This window comes from Wyeomyia smithii, chromosome 2 (assembly GCF_029784165.1).
Source record: "Wyeomyia smithii strain HCP4-BCI-WySm-NY-G18 chromosome 2, ASM2978416v1, whole genome shotgun sequence".
Lineage (NCBI taxonomy): Eukaryota > Metazoa > Arthropoda > Insecta > Diptera > Culicidae > Wyeomyia > Wyeomyia smithii.
Window position 1 is genome coordinate 253,831,046 of NC_073695.1, and position 26,925 is coordinate 253,857,970.

The 26,925-nt window shown below is 39.2% G+C and overlaps 1 protein-coding gene across 1 annotated transcript; it reads left to right on the forward strand.

The window, feature by feature from the left end:
• On the forward strand, positions 1-25,611 carry LOC129720554 (protein yellow-like). Its single transcript, XM_055672031.1, is given in 4 exon segments — positions 1-98; positions 24,592-25,089; positions 25,091-25,273; positions 25,275-25,611. Coding segments are annotated over 4 exon segments (1,116 nt in total).
• The last annotated feature ends 1,314 nt before the right edge of the window (positions 25,612-26,925 follow it).

Here is a 26,925-nt window from a genome sequence, read left to right on the forward strand (position 1 = left end):
ATGACAGTCGGACAGCCGGAGTTGACCGTCCAGTTGGCCAAGGTTACGGGAAGCATGCAGCTGCGTGACCGAATACCACTGGCACTAGACGTGGCCGGGTAATCGATATCGACAATTTGTCGTGCGGAGATCACTTTCGGCCTCTCAGTGGAGAACTCCGCGGGCCATAAATATATCAATCCGCCGCCGGACTTAAAGGCTATTGTTTGTTTTCCCGCGGCGAAGTAAGCGCCTACGTCAAAAACTACTTTAGCAAAACGATCATGTTCAAGTCAATCACGGTACTCGGTAATGCACCCCGGCTTTTCTGAGCGGCTAACATGAGGGGCCCATTATGCAATAAGTGGTAGCAAGCGAATTTTCGAATAGTACAATTGCGCTCTCCTGGCATTGGACTGAGTGTTTGCTTGCCCGAAAACTAAGCCACAAGCTGTGGCAGCACATTCTGCTGAGACACTTTGATTGATCTATTGAGTCATGGAACGCCGTCAATTAGGAGGTGGCGGCTTTCGGTTCACTAATGGTCCGTTCAGGTGGCGAGTCTTGCGGACGGAATCAACGTGATCTCGAGAAGGTGCGATTTTTCTTTCAACACTGCTCTAATGTAGGTGGCCTGTCAATGAAGGCATCAACATGTGAAGCAATCATGTACAATCTATGTGTCGTTTCTGTATTTTTTCTAGTTAGAGCTATGTTTAATCCATAGTCGGCAATGATTTTACCAACCGAAATTGAAAATTGCATTCGAAAGAAATCCGAAAATATCGTTTGAATGTCTTCGCACAATTTTCAGGCATTAAAATGTAACCTTTCAGCAAACTCTTCGTGTAATCTATGTCCAAATTCCAAACATTAAACAAAACAAATGACTTCACACAAAAAAAGTTTAGATAAGTTGTCTGCATTGAAAATTATTGCATAAGATGTAGAGCACCAAGTGTAGTAAAAACCTTGAGCCAAATTAACATTTTTTACGTGAATAGGAAATTGCAAAAAAATACTTTGTTTGCAACTGCTTCGCCACATTTTTCATTTTCTTCTGACTAAATAGTTTACTATGCTTAAGGTAGAATTTTCTGTCACAATCATCGACATCTTCTTCTTAAATCAAGATACATTTTTCTAAATACGGAATTTCTAAACACAATTGATTATTGTTATTTTTTACTTCGTTTTTGGGCAGAATTCAACTGCAGAATGATGATATATTACCCAATACGAGAATTTTTGGAACCGGGACGATGATGTGAGTCCAGAAAACAACACCAGACGCATTTTTGAATTTCAAGATGGTGACTTATGGTTTTTGTAACACAGCCCACAATTGTCATATACCGTTCAGTTTAGGATATATTCGCGACCGTAATAAGACCGAAATCAAGTTCAAAAGCCATTAAGAATTCCAAAATGGCAACCTTCGGAGTATGGAGACCAAAACCGAGATAATATTCAAAGCTCCAGGCGTCATTCTGAATTCCAACCTTCCGGTTTCTAGGAAAAAACCTCCTAATGCCATATCGAGATTCAAGATAGTATCTTCTGATTTATTTCTGTGCGTATATAAACCAATTCTCACTCAATATTGTATATAATATAATTTTTTGGAACAAAGATGATGTTAAAATGGCTGGAAACGTTTCCCTAGACAGGGCTTCGTAAAAAGACTGCGATGTGACACTATACTGTCAAATATCCTCTCTTTTTACTCTAACTGCCTCATAAATAAGCTATTCATGAGAGTTCACATACAGCTAAAGCTCACACCGGCAACAAAACTCTTTTGTGTTGCACACGACGGCTCATTCTTGCGCATGTATGTTGTTCGTTCAGACTTGACAGTCTAGTTTTGTCCATTTTGAGGATATCCTGTTGGTTTGGCCTGCGCTATTAGAAGCCTGCTGATCGGCTACGGCTGTCATCTTCTCCTTCTTTTTTCCTCTTTCTTAGGCCGATGCCATGATAAACACGCAGCAAATGGTTTCATATATTTTCCCATTGTTGATATTTTATTCCCCGCACGAGAAAAAACGTGTTTCGCACTGCCCCACTTACATTATACCATCAGCCTTACTCTCGTAAATCCTAATCACTTGACAGTCCGCCCCGAATTGTTCCGAAAGATTTCGCGCTGTAAAGGCTCTTATTAACGACAGCTTAAAAGAACCATCATTCATAACCCAGTCAACATTTTCATACGTATAATAATGTTTCGATTCCAATATCCGCACTCATATATATCATACAAACTCGCATTTGATGCACAAAAACAGGATATGCGTACTTTTTGGAGGCGATATACGTACTGAGGAATAATGGTGTGCAATTAATTGATATACGTATTTACATACGATAATTTCCGATTGAAAGTGATTTGTGTCACACTATCTTACAATTCTAAGCCTACAATCGTAAATCGGTTAGACTCCACCATGGTATACAATTAAAACTGAATTTTTGCGCATGATAATAAGCGTGGTATACGATTTAGACTTCGTTAAGATATATTTGCGATAATTTTCACACATTGATATACGATTTGTGGTTGACTGGGAAGAATATGAAAAATAACAGCACGTTTGGAGTTGCATGTGTGGGCTGTCGTCAGTTGCTGTCGGACTGTTTACCGAACGTGTGATGAGCAGGGAGAGCTGTGCAATACAATGAGAGTCGGATAAGTTATAATTTGCTGTCGCTGTCTTACAGTCATTTTCAAAAGCCTGCCCCAGATACCATTTTGAAATCCAAGATTGTTGTTAGAAAACAGCCTTAAATGAACAAATAACACCCAATAGGAGTATTTTCAGAAACGGGATAGTATCCAAAGGCCAGGGTTTAAAATCAGACGGCATTTTGAAATACAAGGTAGCAACAGCCTAACACCACTCATTATGGATGTTTCAGAATCGGGATATAGCTCAAAAGCCTCGACTCCAGAACATTATGAATGAATCATAGATCCAAGATGGCGAATTGACGACCGAGAGAATCCTAGAAAGTGAACCGTTAAGAGGTAAAAATTTGAAGACGGAATCTTGAAAGGATGCCTATTAAAATGAGTCAAGAAACACGAAAAAATACGAAAATCTCCTGATAGCTGAATCTTACACCTAAAAAATCAAACAACAAAATGCATACATTTCATGAGCCTGTTGGTTTTTTAGTTGGAGCATGTGAAAATATATAAAATTAGAAGTGAAGGTTGAATTGTTTGATATAAATTACTCGGCTTCTAGCATTTCTAAAATTGATAGTATATCTAAGTTTATGGCATTTCTAGCATATTCAGAAATTTTGTTATTTTTAGCCAGCCCCAGCAACATGCTTATTGTATGTTGGTTTAACTCGGTTCCAAAAAAGAAAATATAATAACTTTTTTATTTCTTTCAAGTAAACCTCATATATTTGTGCGCGGTTTCAGCAGCCTTCCTTAGGTATACTGTTTCTAATCGGGTCCACATCGTGATGTATAATATTTTGCATTTCACTGAGATATGCAACATGGGTTAAATTGGTCTCAAATTGAGAAAGTTGAACAATTTTGTGCTCTATTGAAATCAACCACACACACTTGTGCGTGGCTCCAACAGCATTCTTACTGTTTGTTGGTTTTACCCGATATCAAACATAAATAAACTAATAGTACTTTTCTAATCAGTCGGTTGAACAGAGCAGAAACCGGAAATAGCTAAATAAAAACGTACCTTTCCCTACCGATAAAAATCTCTCTTCTGTGACCTTTGTGGGGATGCACAGGTTAATACGGTCACCAAACAGTAAAGTTCACGTTGGCATCCGTTTCATCTTTCCATCTAAATTGCATGAACACCGTTATTGCGCTTTTATAAAGTATTGAGTCCAGTGATTCATTGTACTATTTTACTGATTAAGATTAATTGTTATGTGTTCGACGGGGTACCCTGGTACTTTTTTAGGTTCCATAAAACGAAATTTCATAGTTCACTGCAATCAAAAGTGATAAAACTCAGTGACATCTCAAAGTTTATTAAAAGGCAACTTTTGATAATATTAGTTTTTATATAGTTTTAGGGGGGGGGGGGGTCAATGGGGTGGAGTTGAATTTCTTTACCCTTTAAATGCCCGACGGGGTACCCGGGTACCCACAAATTGTGATGCTTGTATCTTTGGCAATTTTTATCCAATTTCGATACTGTTAGCACCAACAGATTCAGTAACTTCTCTACTTTGAATTCAAAGTTAGCGGTGCCTCGAAAGAACTTTTTTATTGCTGAAAATTCAGTTTTTCCGGGATGTTCCAAAACTAAGGAATTTCATGAATATTTCAACAGAATCTTACAACCATAAAGTTACTGCCACAGGGCATGGTTTTGAGTGTTATAGTGATGTGCCCTCAAAATGGTCCTTCTGGAACCGAATCCACTGGGTCTTTTAGTGGCCATAGGAAAAAATTGAAAAACACAGTGCAACAATTTTTTTGCCTTGGCTTCTATGTATAATTTTTTGATGAAATTTGATGCGAAAATAAATTTCCCCGAGTTTGAACATATTTATACTTAAGGGGCAACAATGGCGCCATTTTGAATTTTTGAGAAATCGGAAATTTTCGATGTTATTTCGACGCCATTTGGTTTTAAGACCAAAAATTAAAAAGTTTGTCCACATATAAGCATCTTCTTACCCATCTTTTAAAACAGCGATTCTCAACCTTTTTTTGTCCGCATCAATCAATTGTCCGCATTGAATCAATTGTACCCCCGGGCTTGGATGGTCTCGCTGAGTGGCAGAGAGTAGTGGTAGATCATGTTGTGCGAGTCTAGTTCAGGTTTCAAGTTGAACTATGGTTTGTTTGATTGCTACAGTCATGTTTTATGATCGAGTTTGAACAACAAATGATGTAATTTAAAGAAAAATTTCTTTGTCCGCCATTACTGATCTTTCTTTCGCGTACCCTCTGAAGGCTTCGCGTACCCCTAGGGGTACGCGTACCCCAGGTTGAGAACTGCTATTTAAAAAAAAGATCTTGAATCGGACAACAGTTGAGCTCAAAACGGTGATTCTACGAAAACGGTTTTGGCATCCTTTTAGTATATTTCCCAAAGCAAAACAAAATCGAGTGTATCTGAGCATTAATGGTAATGCGCAAATATCTAGAAGTGATATTAAAATTTTGTCTTAAATTGAGTAAAAAAGTCTCAGGAATCGAATTGTAGGTGTCTGATTCACGTAAAATGTCAGCAACATATCAATTTTGCCCCAAATCCCCTACAGTACTCAAATAGGTTAAGCTCGACGTTAAATTAACTTATTTGAAATCTGTTTAATGTAATATCAAGATTGTAAGCATTACTCAAATATACAATATCAATTCATCTTCACATGATCATCCCCTTTCTGCAGGAACGGCGCTAGCCATTTCGAATATTAAAAAATGGCGATTTCCGGTTTCTGGAAGAGATTGAAAAACTACCGAACACCACCCAAGATGGGTATTTTCGTTATCGGGATACCACCCAGAGACACCAAAACGCGACTAGACGAACCGCAAGTCACCATCATAAATTTCGAAATGGCGTGTGTAATTGATTTCTTGTCTATACGAATCACCCCGACCCCGGAAATACCTATTTTGGGGGGTGTTTGGCCATTTTTTATTTTTTTTCTAGAAACCGGAAGTCACTATTTTGATATCAAAAATGGCCGATAGGGTCGTTCTCAGGTCTCTGTGAATCATTCAGATTCCAAAAGTACTGATATAAGATAATATTTAGTCAATTTGTGCTGTTTTCCAGAAACCGGAAGTCACCATCTCGAAGTTTAAAATGACACTTGCAGTTGGTTCTCGGTCTCTCGGCATCATCCTTATTCCGTAAATACCCATATTGGGTGGTCTAGACACCGGAAGTTGTTATTTCTGAATTCAAAATGCCCCTCTGGGGTCGTTTTGTGGTCTCTGGACATCATTTTGATTCCGGAACTACTCATATGAGGTGGAATTTGATCAATCACAGCTGTTCTCCAAAAACCGGAAGTCTGAAGTTGATTTCGGGTTTCTGGATCTTATCCTGATCTCGGAAAATACCAAGCATTCGGCCAATTTTGATTCATTTCCAGAAACCGGAAGTCACCATTTTGATATTCGAAATTTCATTTTTTTTAGAAAACTTTGAAGCGTAGGTTTTGAATATTTCAGCCGCCTTCTTTTTTCCTGATGCGGTTATTACTATTAACTCCTGTCCCGAAAGCTGCTTGTAATCCCCCTGCACAATAGTATGGGTGACATTGGGACACATCCCAGCTGCAGGAGGATGAAGAGATTCTGCTTATATTTCACCGCCATTTATTCGTCGTCGTTGCCACTTCTGTATTACTATTGCCGCCGCTACCAGGTTTCCTGGCGGTCGAAAAACGCTAACCAATTACTTTTAAAACGTTTATCATCGTCAATTTTGCCACATCTAGCAAATTTTCCAACTTGATGTGCGAGAACATCGGATTCTCCTGTTGCGCGAGCAAAATTTTAACACGCTGCCTCTTACTTGGACGCCATTTTAGAAACTGGATAGAAAATAGTGAAAGCATCATAACAACCATTCTATAAACAATTAACTTGAAATGCAGCTTGTATTCACCCAGAATAAGTATTCCTTATCTTCTTTATCGATTTCATCATTGTCTCAAGCATACTAACCTAGGCGTTTTTTTTTCGTGTTGGGTATTTTCGTCACTGCGACCAATTTTTTGATATTTTGTATTTTGTAAAGCGTATAATATGCAATGGGTGGATTAAAATTCCGAAGTTAAAAGTTTTTTAGTCTATAGAGATTTTTTTGTGTGAAAGGGCCTGAGAATAAACCCATGCTTAAGTCCTCTGACATTGAATGAACTGATTCAACTGAGATACGAACCCATGACTACCCGCTTGTCGAAGTGGACTCTGTGACCTTGTTGTTACGAAGCTTCCCATAATTATGATTCTCCAAAGATAACCAAAAGTTTATTTCTGATGTTCATCATCTATAGGGGAACAGCTCCATTATTCATCTCAGCCCATATATTCATCTCAATCAACATGAAAACACAATTGAAAACAGGTAAAAAACACATACTTTCTTCCTTAATCAACCTACTAATCCATGGAATGGATTCTTCTTAGTTCACTCTAGATTCCTCATAAAGTATAATCCTCAAAAACTCACTTAAAAGCACTAAATTATATTATATTGCACTCTAAAACTCATTTAATTCAATCACCTACCTCAGAAAACGAAATCCGCGAATCGTTCTATACGGCTACAATGGGACTCGGGCAGCCAACCAAAGTTTTTTAAATCACTAGCGGACCACTGTTTTATTTTAATCGCTAAACAAAATCACTCACTACACTAAGAATAGCTTAATCTTTGAAATGTTCACCTCAAATTTCCAAAAACAAGCTTGAATAAGCAGAAGTATGAGAGATGAATTTCTGCAATTTCTAGATTTCAACTGTACAAATTTTCATCTGTTTTCACGGCGTTGAAAATAATCAAATGTTGCCAAATCAGTTTCTGTTAATACGAAAAAATCATACTGAAAATGTTGAGTTACTCCGACATATTTGACATAAATCGACAGCACTGCAGTGGTTACCTAGGTTACCAATTTTGCACGTAAACAACTACAGCGGATATTCAGGTAACCTACTACGACGGGCTGCTGCTACGTTCATTCATGATAATGTGATTCATTCATGATTCACAGTGTGATGTAGATGGGGGCGTCGTGAGATGAATAATTGAGCAGTGATTCAAGTTTTGAGATGGATATGGAAGCGTTGTGAAAAATGGTTTGTTTTACAAAATGCAGGATAAATCTAGCTAAGTTTACTGAGTATGCAATGCCAAACGATTCCAGAAGAGCACGTAAGCATGTTTAGTTTGTTTGTTCAATGTTTAATGTTTAATCCGTGCATTTTTCGTGAATATCGGTTTAATGAAATGAATAATGGAGCAGTTCCCCTACTATTCACTTTTTAAGCGCTGATATTCGGTTGCATAATTCAAAAAAAAATTTCGACTTCTCAATTTTTCAGCCAATCTTTTTCGAGTCGAAACATTATTGCTGTCGATTAAAAATATTACGATAAATACCGAAATATTCATCAAATCTTTTTGCTATCTAAATGTAAATTTTGTTTTGATGATCATAATTTTCTATGGAGAATGACGAATTTTTATAAAAGTGAAATACTCCAAAGTTATTTTGAAATAAAACATATTCAAAAATGTTAACAATGAAAAAAGTTTATGTTGATCAACCGATTTATGATTTTTGGAAAATGAAAAATATCGGAAAACCCGTTTTTCTGATCACCCTGTTTCGGAACTGATCAATAAAAGTGTTCAAAATTGCGGGGATTGATCTTTATCGCAACCATACAGACCTGTATTTTGCATTTGTATGGTCAATGAGGTGACCAGCTCTGCAACAGCAAGATAAAAAGAAATTAATTTTCTAGATGCATATAAAATGCTTTTTGAAGATTTTCATTCGTCAACCAGTCACCCGTTCACGATATTTTGGGATCAAATTGAAAGTTTTTTTTCTGGCTTTGACAAAAATTTCTCGCTCAGAGGGCAATATTGTCATTATTATTTTCAATTTTAATTGAGGATTATTTCCAAATTAGTACCACGTGCGCTTCACTTTTCGAAGCAGTTTCCCGAGGGATTACTATGAAATACATGCAAAAGTCAAACCATTTTATAAGTAAGTGGATGAATCATTTTGGAGTGGTGCAAAACGTTGATAGCTTTCCAAATCAGGGTTCTATCGGTTGTAATTTCGGGGAACCGATGATGACTTAAAAACATATTCAAAATCGTCTCGTGACCTTTGATGCACTGTCTCCGTCGCCCGAAACCAGTTGCAAACGTTTGGGCTCAAATTGTTTGGGAAGAACCGATACCACAAGCACCTTGTCCACCGAATTCACAAAATTTATAGATCTTTTTCAGAAGAATACGTAAAAACTTGTCCAGTATATGCCACAAAGATGCCAAACCATGATGGACCCTAAAGGTGATTGGATCTACTGTTAATGTATTTGCATGAAAGTTTTTGAACCAATAAAACAACATTTGAAAGAATTTTCGCATTGAGTCCCACGTTGAGTGCCCACGTTCTGATTCAAGCTACTGCAAACATGATTCAAATAAAAAACAAAAAGTTGGTTTTCAACAATTTTAGTTGTAAAATAATTTCTATCAAACATGAACATCATTACAGGGGAAACTAACTTCAAGTTAAGCTGAACATCCATGAAACACGTTAACACTTTTGCTCTTGTTATATGAGAGAAATAGGCCCTGAAAATCTGAATAATTTTTAATTTAGTTTTAATTTAAAATTATCTTTTTTGTCAACTGTTAACGATGTCTAGAAAAAATATTTCCTTTTGTAGAGTCCTGTATAGCGTTGATTAAATATAGTACCTTAATGTGAATTTGAATACCAAACAGAGTCTGAAATCAAATTTAGAAAAAATATACTTTTCTGCCTGGAAAACAAATCTATTGAAATGGCGCAACTTGCTTAGCACTTAGCACACTTTGCTTGTTATTATTTGATTTATTTTAATAACCAAGAATTCAAGATATGCAACAGAAATTCTTTAACTAGAAAACCTTTACTTCACTAATAATTACTGTCACCAATCTTGCTAGCAAAAGCGATCATCCGAAATATCACTTAAGCTATCGAAAGACTCTTAATTTAAGCCCACGGATCACCCCGAGATAATCCGTCGCAAAATCCAGTGGTGATAGTGGCTAGCGTTGCGATGCAATTTACATATCCCGTTCACCGTACGAGAACATACCGGGGCGGTCCAGACCGGGTGGTTCACCGTTTCAATGTGGGCGATAATGTGACAATGAGAGCGTGTCCGTGGTCGTAACCGTCGTCGTCGTCAGTCCCACAGGACGGATCGGTTGAAGTCGAAAATTAAGATGTGCCTTGCTATAGCCGGAACGCCATCGTCGCTGGTGCGAAGGTTTCGAACGCAGCCACACTGGACACACGAAGGACGTGCGAATGGGGCATCTTCAACCCGAGCGATGCGGTGGCGCGGGCGGCGGTGCGTATGGAGGTGTGAAATCGAAGAAGCAAAGGGAACAGAAACTAACAGCGAAATTGCCAATGTAAAATTATCATGTTAATGGGTTTTATTGATCCATTGAATATCGTTCCATTCGATCCATTTAGGCGACCCATTCTGGGTCCCGCTTGGCCAGCTAGAGGTGGCGCAGAGGAACAACCGGCGCAGTGACATCATCTTGGCGTCTTTAAATTGTTTTTCGATGTCAACGGAAGTGTTAAGTATTTTTATTCACTGAACGGGGTTCATGCTTTCGGATTGTCAAGCCTATGCTGTTCGAATTAGTTTGATGTGGGTAGTTCATTTGTTTGTGCAGTTGGGATTGAATGTAAATTTTAGTGTTTCGATTTGTTTAAAATAGTAATAATACACCAATTCATTTTGATGTTTTTTTTTCTTCACATAACATTTATTTGACACGGCACAAATACAATTTAATGTTTAACGGCGCCAATTATATCTGATGACTTAAAAACTAAAGCAAATTTTTTATCCTCGCTGCCGACTACGAGCTGAAATTAAGTCTAACTTAAAACTAGCATGGAATTTCCAATCTGTGTTTTGTTGTTCAATGGTCGTCTGATAATCGTCGAATGGCATGTATGGATTCGTACTGCTGAGCCACGATGTCGTGAGTTGGGACAGAGGCTCGTAGTCATTGGGTCCTGGTTCTATTGTGCGGGGTCTGGTTGCTGGTTTTGTGCTTAAGGTTCAAACGTGTTCTTGTCGTTTTGTTGGGTGTAGACGGAGGGGAACGGGCATTTTGATGTTATTGTTGATTCCTTCCAGTTCTCTTTCAGTTAAACTCTCTTATTACTAAAATCTAGTTTCAATCCAATTCCAATGACTCAAATCGAAAACAAAAATATCAATTTTTTTTACTGTTTGGAGAACGAGTTCCCAAAATAAGAAACGAACGGTAATTCTTTTATATATCTACAAAACTGGTAGTTGTTTGGATTAATTTAATATTTATTGGAAAGGAATATTACAATACCACACCCGACTGGACAACGGATCACCTTGCTCGTGTTTGCCTACCGTCTGGTGGGGTCTCTTTAGACTACCTGAGGCAGCAGAATGATATCCATTAAATTTAATCACTTATAGATGATATAAGCAGACGATAAATTTCCACTTCAACTCAATCTAAACGTGTATCGTGAAACCAGGGATACTTGCTCCGACGGTAGGCTTGGCGCTTTCTGATTGCCTCCCTCGGGTTCACCTCGTTAGCGTTCTTTTCGCTAATCCCTCTCAATAATATCATCGATAAGTGTGTATGTCAGCGCGTGTGCGTGTGTGTTTTGGTGCATATGTACGACCAGCGGAATCCAGCTTATAAGTCGTTCCCCCGGATTTACTCCTGGCTCACGGCTCTGAGTACGAACGAGAAGAATATCATAAAACAACACACGAGAAGATTTAAGCTTCCAAATCGATATGACAGTAATATTTTCTAAATTTATTAATGCTATCAATATGAGAAAGAAGAATTTGCCTCCAAAAGACGCTTATTATTGAATGCTTTCTTTCCTCTCAACATTCCGAGAATGCCTATGTGGATCCAACAACGGCCCACAGGCAACGAAGACGACGACGACGATGGTCCTGTTTGTTTGCGCGTAGTGTCTTTTGTGGCCGCTTTTATCAGTTTTGATATTAATATTTGCTTCGGCGACGCGCCGCTTGCTTCCAGCAGCGGTTCCACTTTCGCCCTCGGATTGAATCCGCCACGGGTTTTTCTCCCGAAAGACTGTGATCGATTCCCGGTTATTCGATTGCTTCAATTATGGATCGGGCGCAGGGTTGAACCTCCAGCTGGCTTGTAATTAGGGCTTGGCAGATGAATATTAATATAGAACGGTAATTGCATCTCTATGAAAATGAAAGCGTGTGAGTAAGAGCGAGGTTGAACAAAAACCACGAAAGTAAAATTACAAATTAAAACTTTGGAATTATCACGGCATAGGACAAAAGCAAAGTTTCATCCCTGCTCTGTAATATAACAGAAACCTTGAAGTCAGCAACCAATATTCAAGATACCAAGATCCAGTCAGAGAGTGGGCAGTAAAATCCAGAGAACTTCCAACTTTAGCGACAGCAGCAGCAGCAGCTTCGAAATAAATAAAAGAAATATTAAAATGATCCTTCATTCGTTTGAAGTCACTCATGAGGCATAGCATTAGCAGGGACCGGGGAAGGGGCATAGGTGCAGAAAAGATGATAGGAAACGACACACAGTAGTGACTGCTGATATATGCGTGCTCTGCTGGAAAGAGTTGGTCCCTCCGTTTTCTCGGAACGCTCGCTCGATTAGACATCACCTGGAACAATGAGAAGAACTGACTTTGAACACTGGACTCTGGCTGATGAAACGGATGACAATATGAATATGATACACTAATGACCTATATGCAGACGTACGAAACCTACCGGAGGCCCTGCGAGCTGAACAACTTTCCAACAACTAACATGAAATATGTATGTGGGACATGTTCTGGTTTCCGTAAGTCTGGTCCAAAGATCCAAACAAGTTTACCCGTTTTGAAAATGCCAGACGATGCAAAATTCAACAGCATAAGCGAAAGATAAGGAGCTCCTAATGAAACGTAATCGGACTAGCTGATTATAATCCTTGCAAATAAGCCGCGGTAATGAATGCTGTTCCCCCCTCCACGCTCTGCTACGAAAGCAGAAAACTGAACCTAGAAACGACAATTTAAAATTAAAATTCGTTAGTTTATAATTTCAGTGATTATTAATCACGTTGCCAAACGTGGCAGTGTCCATCGAAATATTACATTTTTTTCGCAGTTTGCATAAAACATCCATCAATACCGATCACGTTTGATGTTAAGCGTTGCTCAAGTACCAACAATTAGGGGTCGTTATTGCAGTTTCAATCTGTAGCGAGCTTTTATATTTTTTTTTCGTTCGCTCCAATTAATGAACTTCAATGTTTTCGCTCGGTAAAGCGGGACCTTCACCGGCGGTATTTTATAGAACCGTGTTTCGCTGTGCCCTGATTATTTCTTCATTGGTTACCTGCCAAAAAGGCTTTCAAGCCTAATGAATAAATCACCGCGAAATTAATCCTCCCGCAGGTATTACGTATTACATTGTACGTACAGCCTGTGCGTGTAGCCATGGCAGGTTTTTTCGTTAATTTGTGAGACTGGCGATATAATTAATTGGGGATCGATTTCATGAGTCCCAACTGTCAATCACTGTAGCAGCACTCACTGGACCCTGGCTCTGCCAGCGAAACCGTACGTAAACGGCTAACAGTGACACGCAGTTCCGAACGTTGGAAATTGGTTTTGTGTGGGTGGCTGTGTGAAGAACGGTAATCGCGTCGGAACAAAAAAACCACAAAGACGGGAAGCCTTTCGGCAGCTTGCCGGCGTCAAACTTGGCCGCTAATTTATTCAACCACAGCGCAATCAAGGAATGATTTCAGTTCCAGCTTTTTTTTTCTCCACCAACCTGCATTCCTTCGGACCGGAGGGCGGTGTTCGGTGGGTCTAATTGCTTAAGTATGTTGGTTGCGAGAAGCGATATTGCTTTTGTGTGAAAACTGAAATTGCTATTTTGGGCACCGGAAAATCGAGTCGTTCCGTGTTTCGACATAATAAGCTTGAAAAGTATACAACAACTGGTAATTGGTAACCACAGTCTCTAATTTATTTTTAGACCAAATGAATCTCAACAAAAAATGTAGTAAATTTATGTTACTGAACTGATGATTTGATAAACTTCTAATCAGGGTTTTAGGATTGTGGGGCCCGGAGGCCAAGAACCTTGTGGGGGCCTCCTCCTTTTCAGTTGTCAAAATTTTAATAATAATATAATTTATAGTTGAAGAAAATTTATAGGAGGATTGTGTTAGTTTTATCAAAATTTTGAAAGTCACGATTAGATTTTCAATTTTTTATATTTAGTCATGAGTCTTGAGAAGAGAACTTTTGCGAGGGCCAAGGAGGATGCTTCAAAATTGTTTTCGGAATTCTATCCTTAGAAGCGTTTTCTTACTTGACCAGATCGGTACAGCATTGCTGGTTCAAAAATTTGTTAGTAAGTAAAAAGTTTATCGTTAAAACAAAGTTAAAATTTATGTTGATGAGAGGATTCTAACATCTCATATATCTGATGTACTCTGCTTGGATGCTCTCAATGTACTCTTTGAAAATAAGTTTTTTATCGTTAATTTGTATCAAGTACATAACCTTGTCAGACCAATTTAAAATGACCCCATTCATCTTGGTAACATGATTATTATTGTGAAGCTTTAGGCTTATAAGAAAAAACTATTAATTGAGTTTTGGAAGCGTTGGGGGAAAGTTTTGACTTTTGCAAATGGGAAAAAACATCTAAACTTTTCTGCAATCTTTAGCATATGACCCGGGAACTTTTTCATTTTACGGAAATGCTTGTGTCATCGCTATGTGCATCCTGGAGATAGTTCAGGAAGATCTGAAGTGAATATGTTGTATAGGAATGGACCCAAGACTGAACCTCGAGACACATCTGCTCTAACAGGCAATTTAGCGGTTTTGAGTTCTGCAGAGTTCGTTCAGTTTGATAATTTTTTGTAATTTCGATTTGAAAAATTGGAAAATTAAAACTTAGCAATATTGTAATCAAATCTTCATGCCAAACAAAAAAAAGGGCAGCTTCAGTGGAATAAGTCTAAGATTTGTAGCTCGTATTATATTAGTAACTCTGAGCAATTGATGAATGATGAAATGCAAAATATTCATCAGCGAAAATTGAACTTTTATTGATGGGTGACATCATCCTGTTGAGAATAATTCTCTCTAACACTTTACTTATCGAAGAAAGCAAACTGATTGGTTTATAACTTGAAACTTCAGCTGCATTCTTATCCGGCTCCAAAATTTTAGTTTTTTTTTTCATTTTCCCATCATATTCGAAAGTACGCAATTTAAAAACAACAATTTAAAAATTTAACTAAAATTTCTGTTGTGCTCTTAGGGAGTGGTTTGATGAATATGTTAAAGATCTCATTGTCAACAGGTGCTCGATATATATGAAATTTTGAATAATTGATTTAATCTCATTCAAGTTATTTTAAATTGTTTCTTCAGGAAAAAAATCACAGGAGGGTTGTGTGCAAAGCCACGACTGCAAGGTTGAAGTAGAATACTTTTACAAGAAAGATAACCAGGCTGCTCACGTATCAGTCATTTTGAAATCGGATTAGTTTTGTATATGCCGCTTGCTAAGCACAGTATTGAAAAATCGTAATAAACATCATTTGTGCATTTGCAGCAGCATCAAACCTCAGTTGCAGTTTATTAATAACCATTCATTATGCTCTTACAAACACAGATATAACCGCTGCAACTGCTACGCTATCCATAGCCATGCTACAGTTGTGACCGCTATACGCTGCCATTGGTATCCGCTGCCCCTGCATCAGCTGGCCCAGCTGCTATCAATGCTGAGATCCGCTGAAACTAGTGCGCTATCCATTACTACGCCACAGCTGTGGCCGTTATCCGCTATCGCTGGTATCCACTGCACTGCTACTGCTGCTGCTAAGAAATGACTGCTGTTGTCGCTGTCTAGAACAATTATGAGCGGCATCGGCTGAAACAGGCTCTCATATAGGCCAAATTGCATATTTTCAATTGCAAGGTGTATGATTCTGTCGACCGTGCTTGGGAAGCAATCATATAACGACCAATCACAGGTCGAATTTTTCGTTTTCACAAGGCTTGACTATTTTCAATAATACAATAGTGTGAATAAATAAATAACAATTATCTTCATTTGGGAAGCATCTTAGAAGATTTTCCAATCTATTGCTGCAAGAACGAAAGAAATCCTTCGAATACTAACCGATTTATAAGCATTTATAATTTGACATATTTTTCAGTTTTTTCGGTTTTAGATTTTCATTTCACATCCCTATGTAGCCGAACTTCCCGAGAGAAGTATTCTACTTCAAAATCCTGGGAAGATATTAGGTTATATTGACGTGTGACTTCATCTTCAATTGGACTCACAAAATTCAAATGCGAATTATGATCACTCTCAAACAGCTGGGCAAGTCTTTAGGCCTTTTGATACAAGAAAACGATCGCCATCTTTCATAACTGGGATAGGCTTTGAAGGGTTGTTAAGAGTCTTGGACATCTTCCAAAAGGGTTTTGAATATGATTTCTCAAAAGAGTAAATCTATGTTTAATCTCTTTCTGTAAATATTTATAAATAATTATAAAACAGGGACGTTGATATTGTCGTATGCGAACATTTTTCAATCGAATTGATTTTTGTCAAATATTGTTGAATCTAATTCCACTTGAGCCTTTGGCATCAATAACCGCACATTTTAATACTTCCAAATTAAATCAATATTTACTCCGTTTTGCAAGTCACTCATTTGACTAGTGAAAAATAAAACAGTATCCTGAGGAACAATCATGTAACAAAACTTGCCATTGGAATTACATTGAGAATTATTCCATGATCGGTGTTTAGTGGTAAAATCACCGAATATAAAAAAGCGATTTTCGGTTAGTTTTTGCAGAGCAACATGATTGGAAGAAACGGGAGACTTAGTTCCACCTCTCACGAATTCCTTTTTCACGCCTTCACTTGTCATATGTTTACAGAAGACTGTCAACTGAAACATGGACACAGCTGGTTGACGTAGCCTGGACAATGCTGTCAATCCGGCAACAGCTAAGTAAGAGGCTATCATTGGTGCGATAGTCATATTCCTGCGGTTCGCCAACCCGAACGTCTGTTTACCAAGATAGTGCGGCTCAAAACAGCGTCTGTTTCCTAAACAGTACCGAGATCACCACAACAGACCGAGTTGCAATCCGATCACGTTTTGATTGGCGAGGTGACATGTGTTAGAATAAATATGGAGGACGGATAAATGTGGAGTGATCGACAGGTGGAAGCAGCACTACAATGAACACTTGAATATCGCAGAGGCATGAGATCAAGACGGTATAAGGAACGACTTCGTCAGAACAGCGCACCGCTCCCAAACAACAAACCAGCTGGAATAGAGGGCATCGCAGCGGAGCTTATCAAGCTGGGCCCGGATAGGTTGGCTTCCTGTCTGCATCAGTCAGGGTCTGTGATACAGAACAGCTACCGGAGGAGTACAAGGAGGGACTAATATGCCCAATATACAAGAAGAGCGACAAGTTGAAAGTTGACTACCGAGCGATCACGATTCTCAACGCAGCTTACAAAGTGTTCTCCCAGATCATCTTTCATCGTCTCTCGTCGCTACCACGAAGGTTAGTGGGAAGTTATCCAGCCGGATTTGATGGTCGATCGACAACGGACCAAATCTTTACGCTGCGTGAGATGCTCCAAAGGTATCGCGAATACCAAGTCCCCATGCACCACCTTCTCATCGATTTCAAGGCCGGTAACGACACTATCGACCATGTAGAGCTATTATTGCCTCCTGTTCAACACTGCGAACTGAAGGTGTCATGAAACATGCGGCCTTTAACATGCGGGGCACGATCTTTAATAAATCCAGCCGGTTCATCTGCTTCACCGACGACGTGGACCTAATCGGAATGACCTTTCAGGTGGTTATAAAACAGTACACGAAGCAAAAGCGTTAACCAGAAAAGATTGGATTAGTAGTATTGATAAGTAGTGCTCGACGGAGATGAAGAGGTCGTTGACGGATTTGTGCGCCTTTGGTAACATCAGATTAGAACTGCAGCAGGGGAATTCGCAGACACATCGTACCCACTACTCAACAAGAACTCGTGGTCTGGTTAATTTCATCCTCATACCAAGTGCACCGTGTACAAGTCCTCTGCGGGCACGAAATAGGGACAATCCTCGAGGAGGATTTGCAAGCACCAGCCGTTTTGAACGACGTGTGCTCAGGACCATCTTCGGCGGATTATTTTGGGATGGCGTATGGAGGCAAAGAATAAACTATGTACGAGCTGGCGCAACTCTACGGCGAGCCCAGCATCCAGAAAATCACTAAAGCTGGAGGGGAACAATGTACGGGATATGTTTTGAAAATGCCGGGCAACAATTTCATAAAAATGGTGTTCGTCTCGACTCCGTCCAGTACAGGACGTAGAGACGCTCAAAGAGCTAGGGGATTAGACCAAGTGATAGAAGATTTTGGAAGTGTGAGTCGCTCATGCAACTGGAGACAAGCTGCCATGGACCAAGTTCATTGGCGTAACATTGTGACACAGGTGAAACCATAAGTAATGTTTCTCCAGAAAAGTTTGAATGATTTTGGAGAACTTGGTGTGCGAAATGAACTTCACCTCGGTGCTCACTTTCTTCATGGGGGTAGTAAAATATTAAGTGCCTTGCCAGTCGTTGCCATCCAAGGTGAGATAGGTCTAGTCGTCCATCACCACCGCCATGCCGCGAAAATCGACTTGACAATCTCATTCAAGCGCTTCCACTGCGTCATAATCTGCAGCTCCGAGGCCAGTGGGCGGGACTGCCGCGTTCTAACGTGTATGTCCAACGAAGCAGTGTTGCTGAAAAAATTTAATGGTGAACTATTCGATAAACATTCAATCAGTTTGGGGTGAAAAACTTTTTCTACAAGCATCGTAGCGTCTTACTGTTCTCAGCATAGTTTTTCCCAGGAACATTTTCTACAAGTATCATAAATTGATATATTTTTAGAAGCCAGCTGGACATCTCTAGAGCAAGCTTCTGAAAAAGACTGCATAGTTATGAGTTTTCGACTAATTCGGCTGCTCCCCGTACATTCGGTACATAACCCGACAGTAACTGACGACAGCACACGCATGCAATGCCAAACGGGCTGTTATTTTTCAAAGCTGTCGCCACTGACAGCCTATTATCTTCGACATCCTTCGGCACGAATTTGACACGAACATTTGACACGGTTCGCCATGTATCAAAAATGCTATCGGCCTAAAGAAAAATTAAAAACGAAAAAGTGTGAGTCGATGACAGCCGCAGCCGATCCGCAGGCTGTCAACAGCGCAAGCCAAGCCAACAGGACATCCTCAAAATGAGCAAACTAGGCTGTCTTGTCGGAACGAACAAAATACATGCGCAAGAATGAGCTGTCGTGTGCAACACAAGACAGTTTCGTTGCCTTTTGTAAGCTGTAGCTGTATGTGAGCTTTCATGAATAGCTTATTAATGAGGCTGTTAGAGTGAAAAGAGAGAAAATCCGTCAGTATAGTGTCGCTCTACAGTCTTTTTCCTGAGCCTGCTCTAGAGAATCAGTTTTCGAAAAATGGATTTTTCCATATAAAATCGTATGGAAATTTAAAAAATCGGGTGCAAAAATTTAGTTCCACCGGTCGATCTGAAAAATTACACAGTTGTTATGGAACTTATAAGAAACACGGGAAGAGCATGAGAGCTATTTTTTTGTCCCACCCTAACGTCCATGTTCGCCAGGTACTTTTTCACTGTTTAGTCGGTTGCTCCCAATGAAATATAGAAAGGTACGGAGATGGTTTGAGTCTCGGGTTTAAAGGGCTTCTTTTTTGTTAACAATGATGACGTAGAAGTCAGAAAACAATGCCCAAAAATCAATGATCGGTACATTTTTTCCAAAAATTTTTCACAGGTCAAGGCAGTTTACGGTTGAAAATGCCTACCTGCGTCGTTAAACAATGCGGAACACAATTCCAAATGGCATTTTATTGTTTTTGGAGATCTACGTCACAACCCCAACACGTGCTTCTGTTTAACTCTTTTTCGTTACTAATACAGACAAACGTCTTCTTCTTCCTCACCTTTGTATACCTCATTGGGTTGCACCGACCTTCCGGCCAAGTGCACGTAGCGATGAAGCCAGTTTTTCCTCAGTCTTCCCCTTTCAGCATCCTTTGGAGCCTCTTGTCGCTCAAAATCGTCGACCGTCCAGAACCGGCCTCTCTTTCGATGCTCTGATTATTGTCCAATAGTGCCAAAATGTTTTAAATGCCGGAAAGGGCGTTTCCGATGTCCACGAACTGCCGCACGGTGTCCGTTCTCGACGCAACGGGGTACCGTTCTTTGAACGCGCACCCTTCTGAACGAACGGAACTTGACTGTCTTCGCCATCACGGTAAGAGTTAGCATGATAGAGCTGTCATTTTTTTTCCTGCTAACGCATGAGTTAGTAGGATTGATACTGCATGCGTAGTTTCGTCAGTGCGTGTGAAGGTAAACTCATGAAAAATCGGAAATTTTTGTCCATTTGTTTTACCGCAAACGTTACTCAGTTCTGATTGCAAATTGTTCTCTTCTATTCTGTTCTCCAGATGTTTATCCTGCGAGAGATGCTAGATAAGTTCCAGGAATAAAACTTGGAGATTTAACGCTGTTCATAGAATTCGAGGCTGTGTACGAATCAGTGAAGCGAAACGAGCTACATCAGATAGTTTTTGAATGAAATTTTCTGTAAAATTTTCTGACGAAACTTCATTTGCACAAATACAAATTTTCTTTCGCGATTGGAGCTAAGGGACGCGCTATCCAGCTTACTATCCAACATTGTCCTCGAAGATGGAGTACTAATAGAAGACGTGCAACGGAATGATATCATCATCAGAAAATCTCTCATATGTCCTAGCTTTGCGGATGATATCGACATAATCGTGATAAACCATAAAGCCGTGTAAGAAGCATTTAGGCCTTATGGAAGAGAAGCCACGGTCCAAATACCGTTATATTAAAATAAAATACGCCATCAAAACTGTTAATGTCAGTTGGTTTGTATTACTGCCCTGCACTTCTGAACCAAATTTGAAAATCATCGTTGGACTAATTTTTGAATTACGCCTTTTTAAAGTTTTATGGAGGATTTCTCATACAAATATACTCAAACAACCTTCCAAAACGAACATAAATCATAGTAGGTATTGTTTCGCAGGCAACATATGCCCATTGACGGCCATTCTGGAAGATTTGAGCTGTATTAGGACCATTGTTCGGATTAAATAACTCCGGGTAAAATGCAAAAATTACCATTTTACCCGGGGCCTTACCGAAAAACATTATTTGACACCTGAGCAATTCTCGCTGAAACCAGGCCACTAGGTGCACAAGGTCTTTCGAATTTGATATAAATGCCCATATTAGTTAGGAATAGAGAAAAAATGATTATGCCATTTTTGTTTGATTGAATTTGTTGACCCCTCGGTCACCAAGGGGTGAAATAGTTTTTAGAGAAGTGGAAAATTTAACAATTCTTGATGTTTTATTTGAGCGATATCCCTTTCCGACCGAGCCCACACAATTGTGTAGGTAAAAAAAGATGGATAACAAAACCTAAATCGGAACAATTCCTATATAAAAACACTTGGTTGCTCCGGTTTTTTATTTTTCGTAGCAGATGTGATGTTGACACTAGCGTTGTGAACAATAAAACAATAAGGAGGACGGTAAAAAAGCGAGAGAGTAGGTTTTGTTTGAGTCACCTTCTACCTACGCAATTATATGGGCCCTGTCGGGAAGGGATATCTCTGAAATTCGTTATGGAACCTACCACAAATAGCACTTTTCTGTAAAGAGAAATGATAGGGCTTTGATTTGAAGTAATCAGAATTTTGGCCGCCATCTTGAATTTGGCCGCCATCTTGGATTATATCTGGAAAATCCAATTTTGACCATGTTCGCAACTACCGATTTTCGATCTGAGACAAGCATTGGAAAGCTGAGAAAAAATGCTATAAGATACAAGAAAAAAATTAGGTGAGCATCATTATTAACCTACCAATTGAACGAGTTTTCCGAACGAAGTTTCGAAATATCCAATCCATTCCATTCCAGGACGAGGATTTTTAAGGTTTTTTTTTTCAAAGAGGTTCATCTGTTCGTCTGTGGTTAATCTATCAATTTATTTTTTATGTATATTCGTGGATATATTTGGGCAAAATCAATGTTAATTTGAACAATGCACGAACTTCGTTTAAAAACAGGAGCAGAATCGAATGAAAAACATGTTGTTTAAACACTTTTTTTATTTATGTTTAGTTATTAGACAAGATGAATGGAACACTTACAATAAAGTAACACACAAATCCTTTCAACATTGAAATGTATATGTAATAACTAGAACTCATTTGAACCTTTTCAGGTCTATTATGTACATAATATGAGCAATTTGTTCAAGTTGAAACCTCATTTTTTTATCTTTTCTATGATATTCGAGGTTTGAGGCAACCAACTTATAACTCCTGATTTTTTGCAAATTTTGGAAACGGGTCTTTGAGGCATCCTTTACCACCAAAACTAAAAAAAAAGGAATTGTGCCAATCATTAATTCAACTAAGGATAACTGCACCCTGTTTCACGGTAACTTGGGAGCGATAAAAACCCTTCATACCTCAAAATCATGCAAATCACAATTCTAGCTCGCAGGCATCAATTACAAAAGAGGTTATTCATCTAAGACGAATTAGGCTAAACATAGTTTATAACTTTGCCAAAGATATCCCGGTACATATAGACATAGACGTAGTATATGAGGAATAATTATTCTTATGATAAATCTTCGAAAAACCATCTAACGTGAACAGTTTTTAAGGTATATTTTTAATAATTGAAACATGTTCGTACTAAGCCATTAAGATATAAAGTTTCCATAGGTCTATTTTTCGAATACCAGTGTGAACTGAGGTTCAAATGATGTTTTTTTTTGGTTTAAATTGACAAATGGCCAGTTTAACCAAGGTTTTTTGGTCCGGAGTGTTCCCAATGGTTCTAATACAGCTCAAATCTTCCAGAAAGTTTGTCAAAGAGGCACATGTTGTCTGCTAAACAATACTTACTATGATTTATGTTCGTTTTGGAAGGGTTGTTTAAGTACATTTGTATGAGAAATCCATAAAACATAAACTCCATCAAACTTTAAAAGGGCGTAAAAAGTGCAGGACAGTAACAGAAACCAACTGGCATTAACAGTTTTGATGGCGTATTTTATTTTATAATAACGGTATTTGGAACACCGTGGAAGCGGTTCATGATCAACTCTACCGCAAAAGGTAAATGGTAGCTGGCGGAGAACGTGAGATAGCTAGTGATATTGGTACTGAAGCGGAGCTAGGAAGTAGTTGAGAAATCCACATTCCATGGAACCCCGTGAAATGTAACACTGACACGAGCCGCGAAGGCAAACGGCGATTTGTAGTTGTAGATGGAAATTTTTACGGACTACGAGGCCAGTTGTAGTTCCGTAGGATATAGACTGGCACAAAACTGGATCTTTATAGAACGCTGATTCTATCTGTCGGTCATGAATCATGGAAGCTAGAGGAAGCCTGTCAATGAGTGCTCGGTGCTTTTGAACGTAAGGTGCTCCATTCAATACTTGGCACCAAGTTAGAAAATGGAGCCTTGGCAAATGTGTGAATATGCGGTAATGGTTAAGGGGGGACCCTACTCTAGTAGGTCGAAAAATCATGAATTTTCATATTTTTTTTTGGCTGTCTAGAGTAAAGTGAAGTGTTTGGCTATTTTGGCTATTGATTAAGGTATATTTGAAGATGTATTTTCCATGTCGTGAATGTGAATTTAGTGAGTATTACACTGTTGGCAGCTGGGAACGTGGATGCTCTCTCTAAATCAGTACCTAACTGGTGGTAAGTTTTTCTCAGCTTCTAGTAGACCGATCGTACTGAAATTTTTTTTCAGTATATAGAAACATATTATCTATCTTGCTACGTAGCCGTTTTTGAAAATTCCAAAAATTGCCAAAACGGCGGCCATTTTAGTAAAAAAATTGTTTTTTTTTTTATGAAACATCACTATTTAAAAAATCATAAAACATTGAAAAACTCAGATATCAAAAAAACGGCTACGTAACAAGTAAGATAATCCATTTTTACATGTTAAAAAAAAATTCAGCAAAATCGGTTCAGTAGATGCTGAGAAAAATTTACCACCAGTTGAAAAAACATGGTTTCGAGAAAAACACTGCCAATAGCGTAATACTCACTATATTTGCACCCACGGTACACAAAATACATCTTTAAATATACCTTAATCCATAGCCGAAATGCCCGAACACCTCACCTTTGTCTAAACATCCGAAAAAAATATCACGAAAATTTATTATTTTTCAACTTTCCAGAGAAGGGTCCCCCCTTAAGGCGAGAGACGCAACATGTTCTCACTATATTCGTACACATAAGGTTTACCACTCCAGTGCCAGTGATTAAGCTCATCAAGTTTCGTCGGGAAAACGTGTTATAGTATTATTTGCCACAGCACGTTTCACTTGACTGAGACGTACGTCGCATTGAAATCCTCAAACAGAATGTTAATTTATCTAAGAACTGTCGCAGGATAAAATTTCATCTATAATGGAGCGTCCCTCTCGGGAACTAGCACAGTCGAAAAAAACAGCGTATGAGAGAACATTTTGTGCGACGAATTTAGCAGTGTGATGCCTTCGCAGTCAAGTCGATTTTCCGCTTTCAGAAATTAAGCTGTAAAATCGACCTTCCCAACAGCTTTGCCATTTTCCAGTTCACTAATCTACCACTACCGGTGGAAAATCACAGCGCTCCGCTGAGCCCCTATCATGACTGGAGCTTCCATACAACTCCCCAGAATCCAGACTGCAATAAATAAGTATCTGTTTATCGCCTGTACGTTGATGAGTGCGATCGTCTGTGGGTTATAGATGCTGGAGTTATCGATACGCTGACTAATCTGCAGCAAACATGCCCTTCGAAAGTGCTTGCCTTCGACTTGCTTACTGACAAGCTACTGTTTACACACGTGCTACCACCAGAACAAGTTAAGCAGGATTCGCTGCATACGAACTTGGCGGTGGATACTTGAGACGGCAAGGGTGATGATGCCTTTATCTATGTGGCCGATGTCTGGCGTTACGGAATCACAGTTATCAGTCTACGTGAGGGTAAAAGTTGGAGAACTACCAACTATTTATACAACCCCAGCCCATTCACCAGTGATTACAACTATCTGGATTTGAACTTCCAATGGTGTGTTTGGTTTGTCCCTTTCGCCGGAATTCCAAGTTCCAGCGTCGGTGCTACAAAATGAAACAATCTGGTAAAACTTTGGCCTTGTAAAGGCCTTCCAACCACTCGGTAGTCGTGGCAAGGGAGGTCAATCTTCGACCTCTGGAGTAGCTCAGAATAAGGTCCAGTTCTCCACCTTAGTCCAGCGGTGTCGGCTGCTGGGACCTAGCGAAACCTTACAACCGTAACAACCTGGGAATCGTCGAGAAAAACCTAGACAAACTGACCTTCTCGAACGATCTGAAGCTGGACAGGGAACCGAAGCAATGCATTTGGGTGATCAGCAACAAGCTACCAGTTTTCCTATACTCAAGGTTGAACTACAGCGAGACGAGTTTCCGCGTGTTGCAGGCCGATGTTCAGAGTGCCGTTTTGGATACGGTTTGCGATCCGAGAGTCGTGCCGAATTTGGCTTACAAGCCGGAGCCAGACTGTGACCAGTGGTTTTCGTGTTTTGAATGTAATGTTATTTTAAATTGTTGAGTTTCAATTTCAATTGTTGGTTGAATTTGATTCTAGTATGTAAGTTTGTGATATTCGTTATCGATTAAATATTATTGAAGAGACAAATGTAGAAAGAAAACTTGCGGATATACTTTTATTCGTACGAAAGACACAAAGAATTTTTAGAATTGACCTTTTAACCTCTGTTTCATACTGTTCGTGTTTTGTTCTTCTTCATCCTCTCCATTCATCAGTGCTTAGTAGTGTTTTTTCCAGCTGGCTGCATCCGTTGGTTTATCATTAAGCAGATTGTCGTCCTGCGAGATGCCAGCACCTTCGACAACCGCGACAGATCTTACTTACGATGAGATAGTGTAGACCGTCAATCCAAACATGGTCGATCTGTGAGCAGTGGTCACCAGATATGGTCATTGCTCTAGCACCAAAATGGAAAATCCAATAATCGGTCGGTTGCAGAATTCGCCCTTAATCCTCAATACGACTATACGGTCATTCACAGTACATCCAAGCCTTTGATGATGTTAATGCCACGTAGTCGTTGTATGTCAGTTTGGAGTCTAGCGGAACCCCTAGGTCGGCGAGAGAGAAAATACGTTCCAACGGGGATAATTCCAGAGTGTACTGATGATTGACGTTGGTACAGCCTAGGGTTTGCAATCCCGGGAACGATTTCCCGGGAATTGCCTTTTCCCGGGATTCCCGGATCCCGGGAATAGGAATATTAATTCCCGGGATCCCGGGATTCCCGAGCTCCTCGGAAAATTTTCCATACAATATTGCAATAAAACTAAACATCGTATCAAAACACGAAACTTTCGTCGTAGAAATGTAGAGCAGCTTCATGGTGTGCATTTTACGAAGCAAATATTTGCTTGAAACGACGATCAATATTTGCTTGCCGTGTAATATCAAATTATTTGTCAAAAATATATGCTGTCTTATTTAGTAAACGAAAAATTAAGAAGTATTTTCTTCGTCTTATGTCTTTTTTTTTTGCTAGTGAGTTTACTACTAAGCGGATAGTTGTTTGATTTTTTCTTTGTTTATTGACAAAAAAACAAAGTTTCAAACCTGTGAATTGATAAAAAAAACCGTAACCCAATGCGACCAGAAATAAATAAATTAACAAAACTCAGTCAGTGTAACTTGGGTCGTGGCCGCGATTTCACATTAATTACGAAGGCATTCAAATGCTCTAAAATCTGGCTGCCAAACACTCAGCTTTATCTTCAAAAAACTTAAAGTATTGGACTTTTTAGTTTCTAATGAAATGTAGCAAGAGCTGGAATCGGTGATTTAGAAGTACTTTAGAAATCAGACACCAGCGGCGAT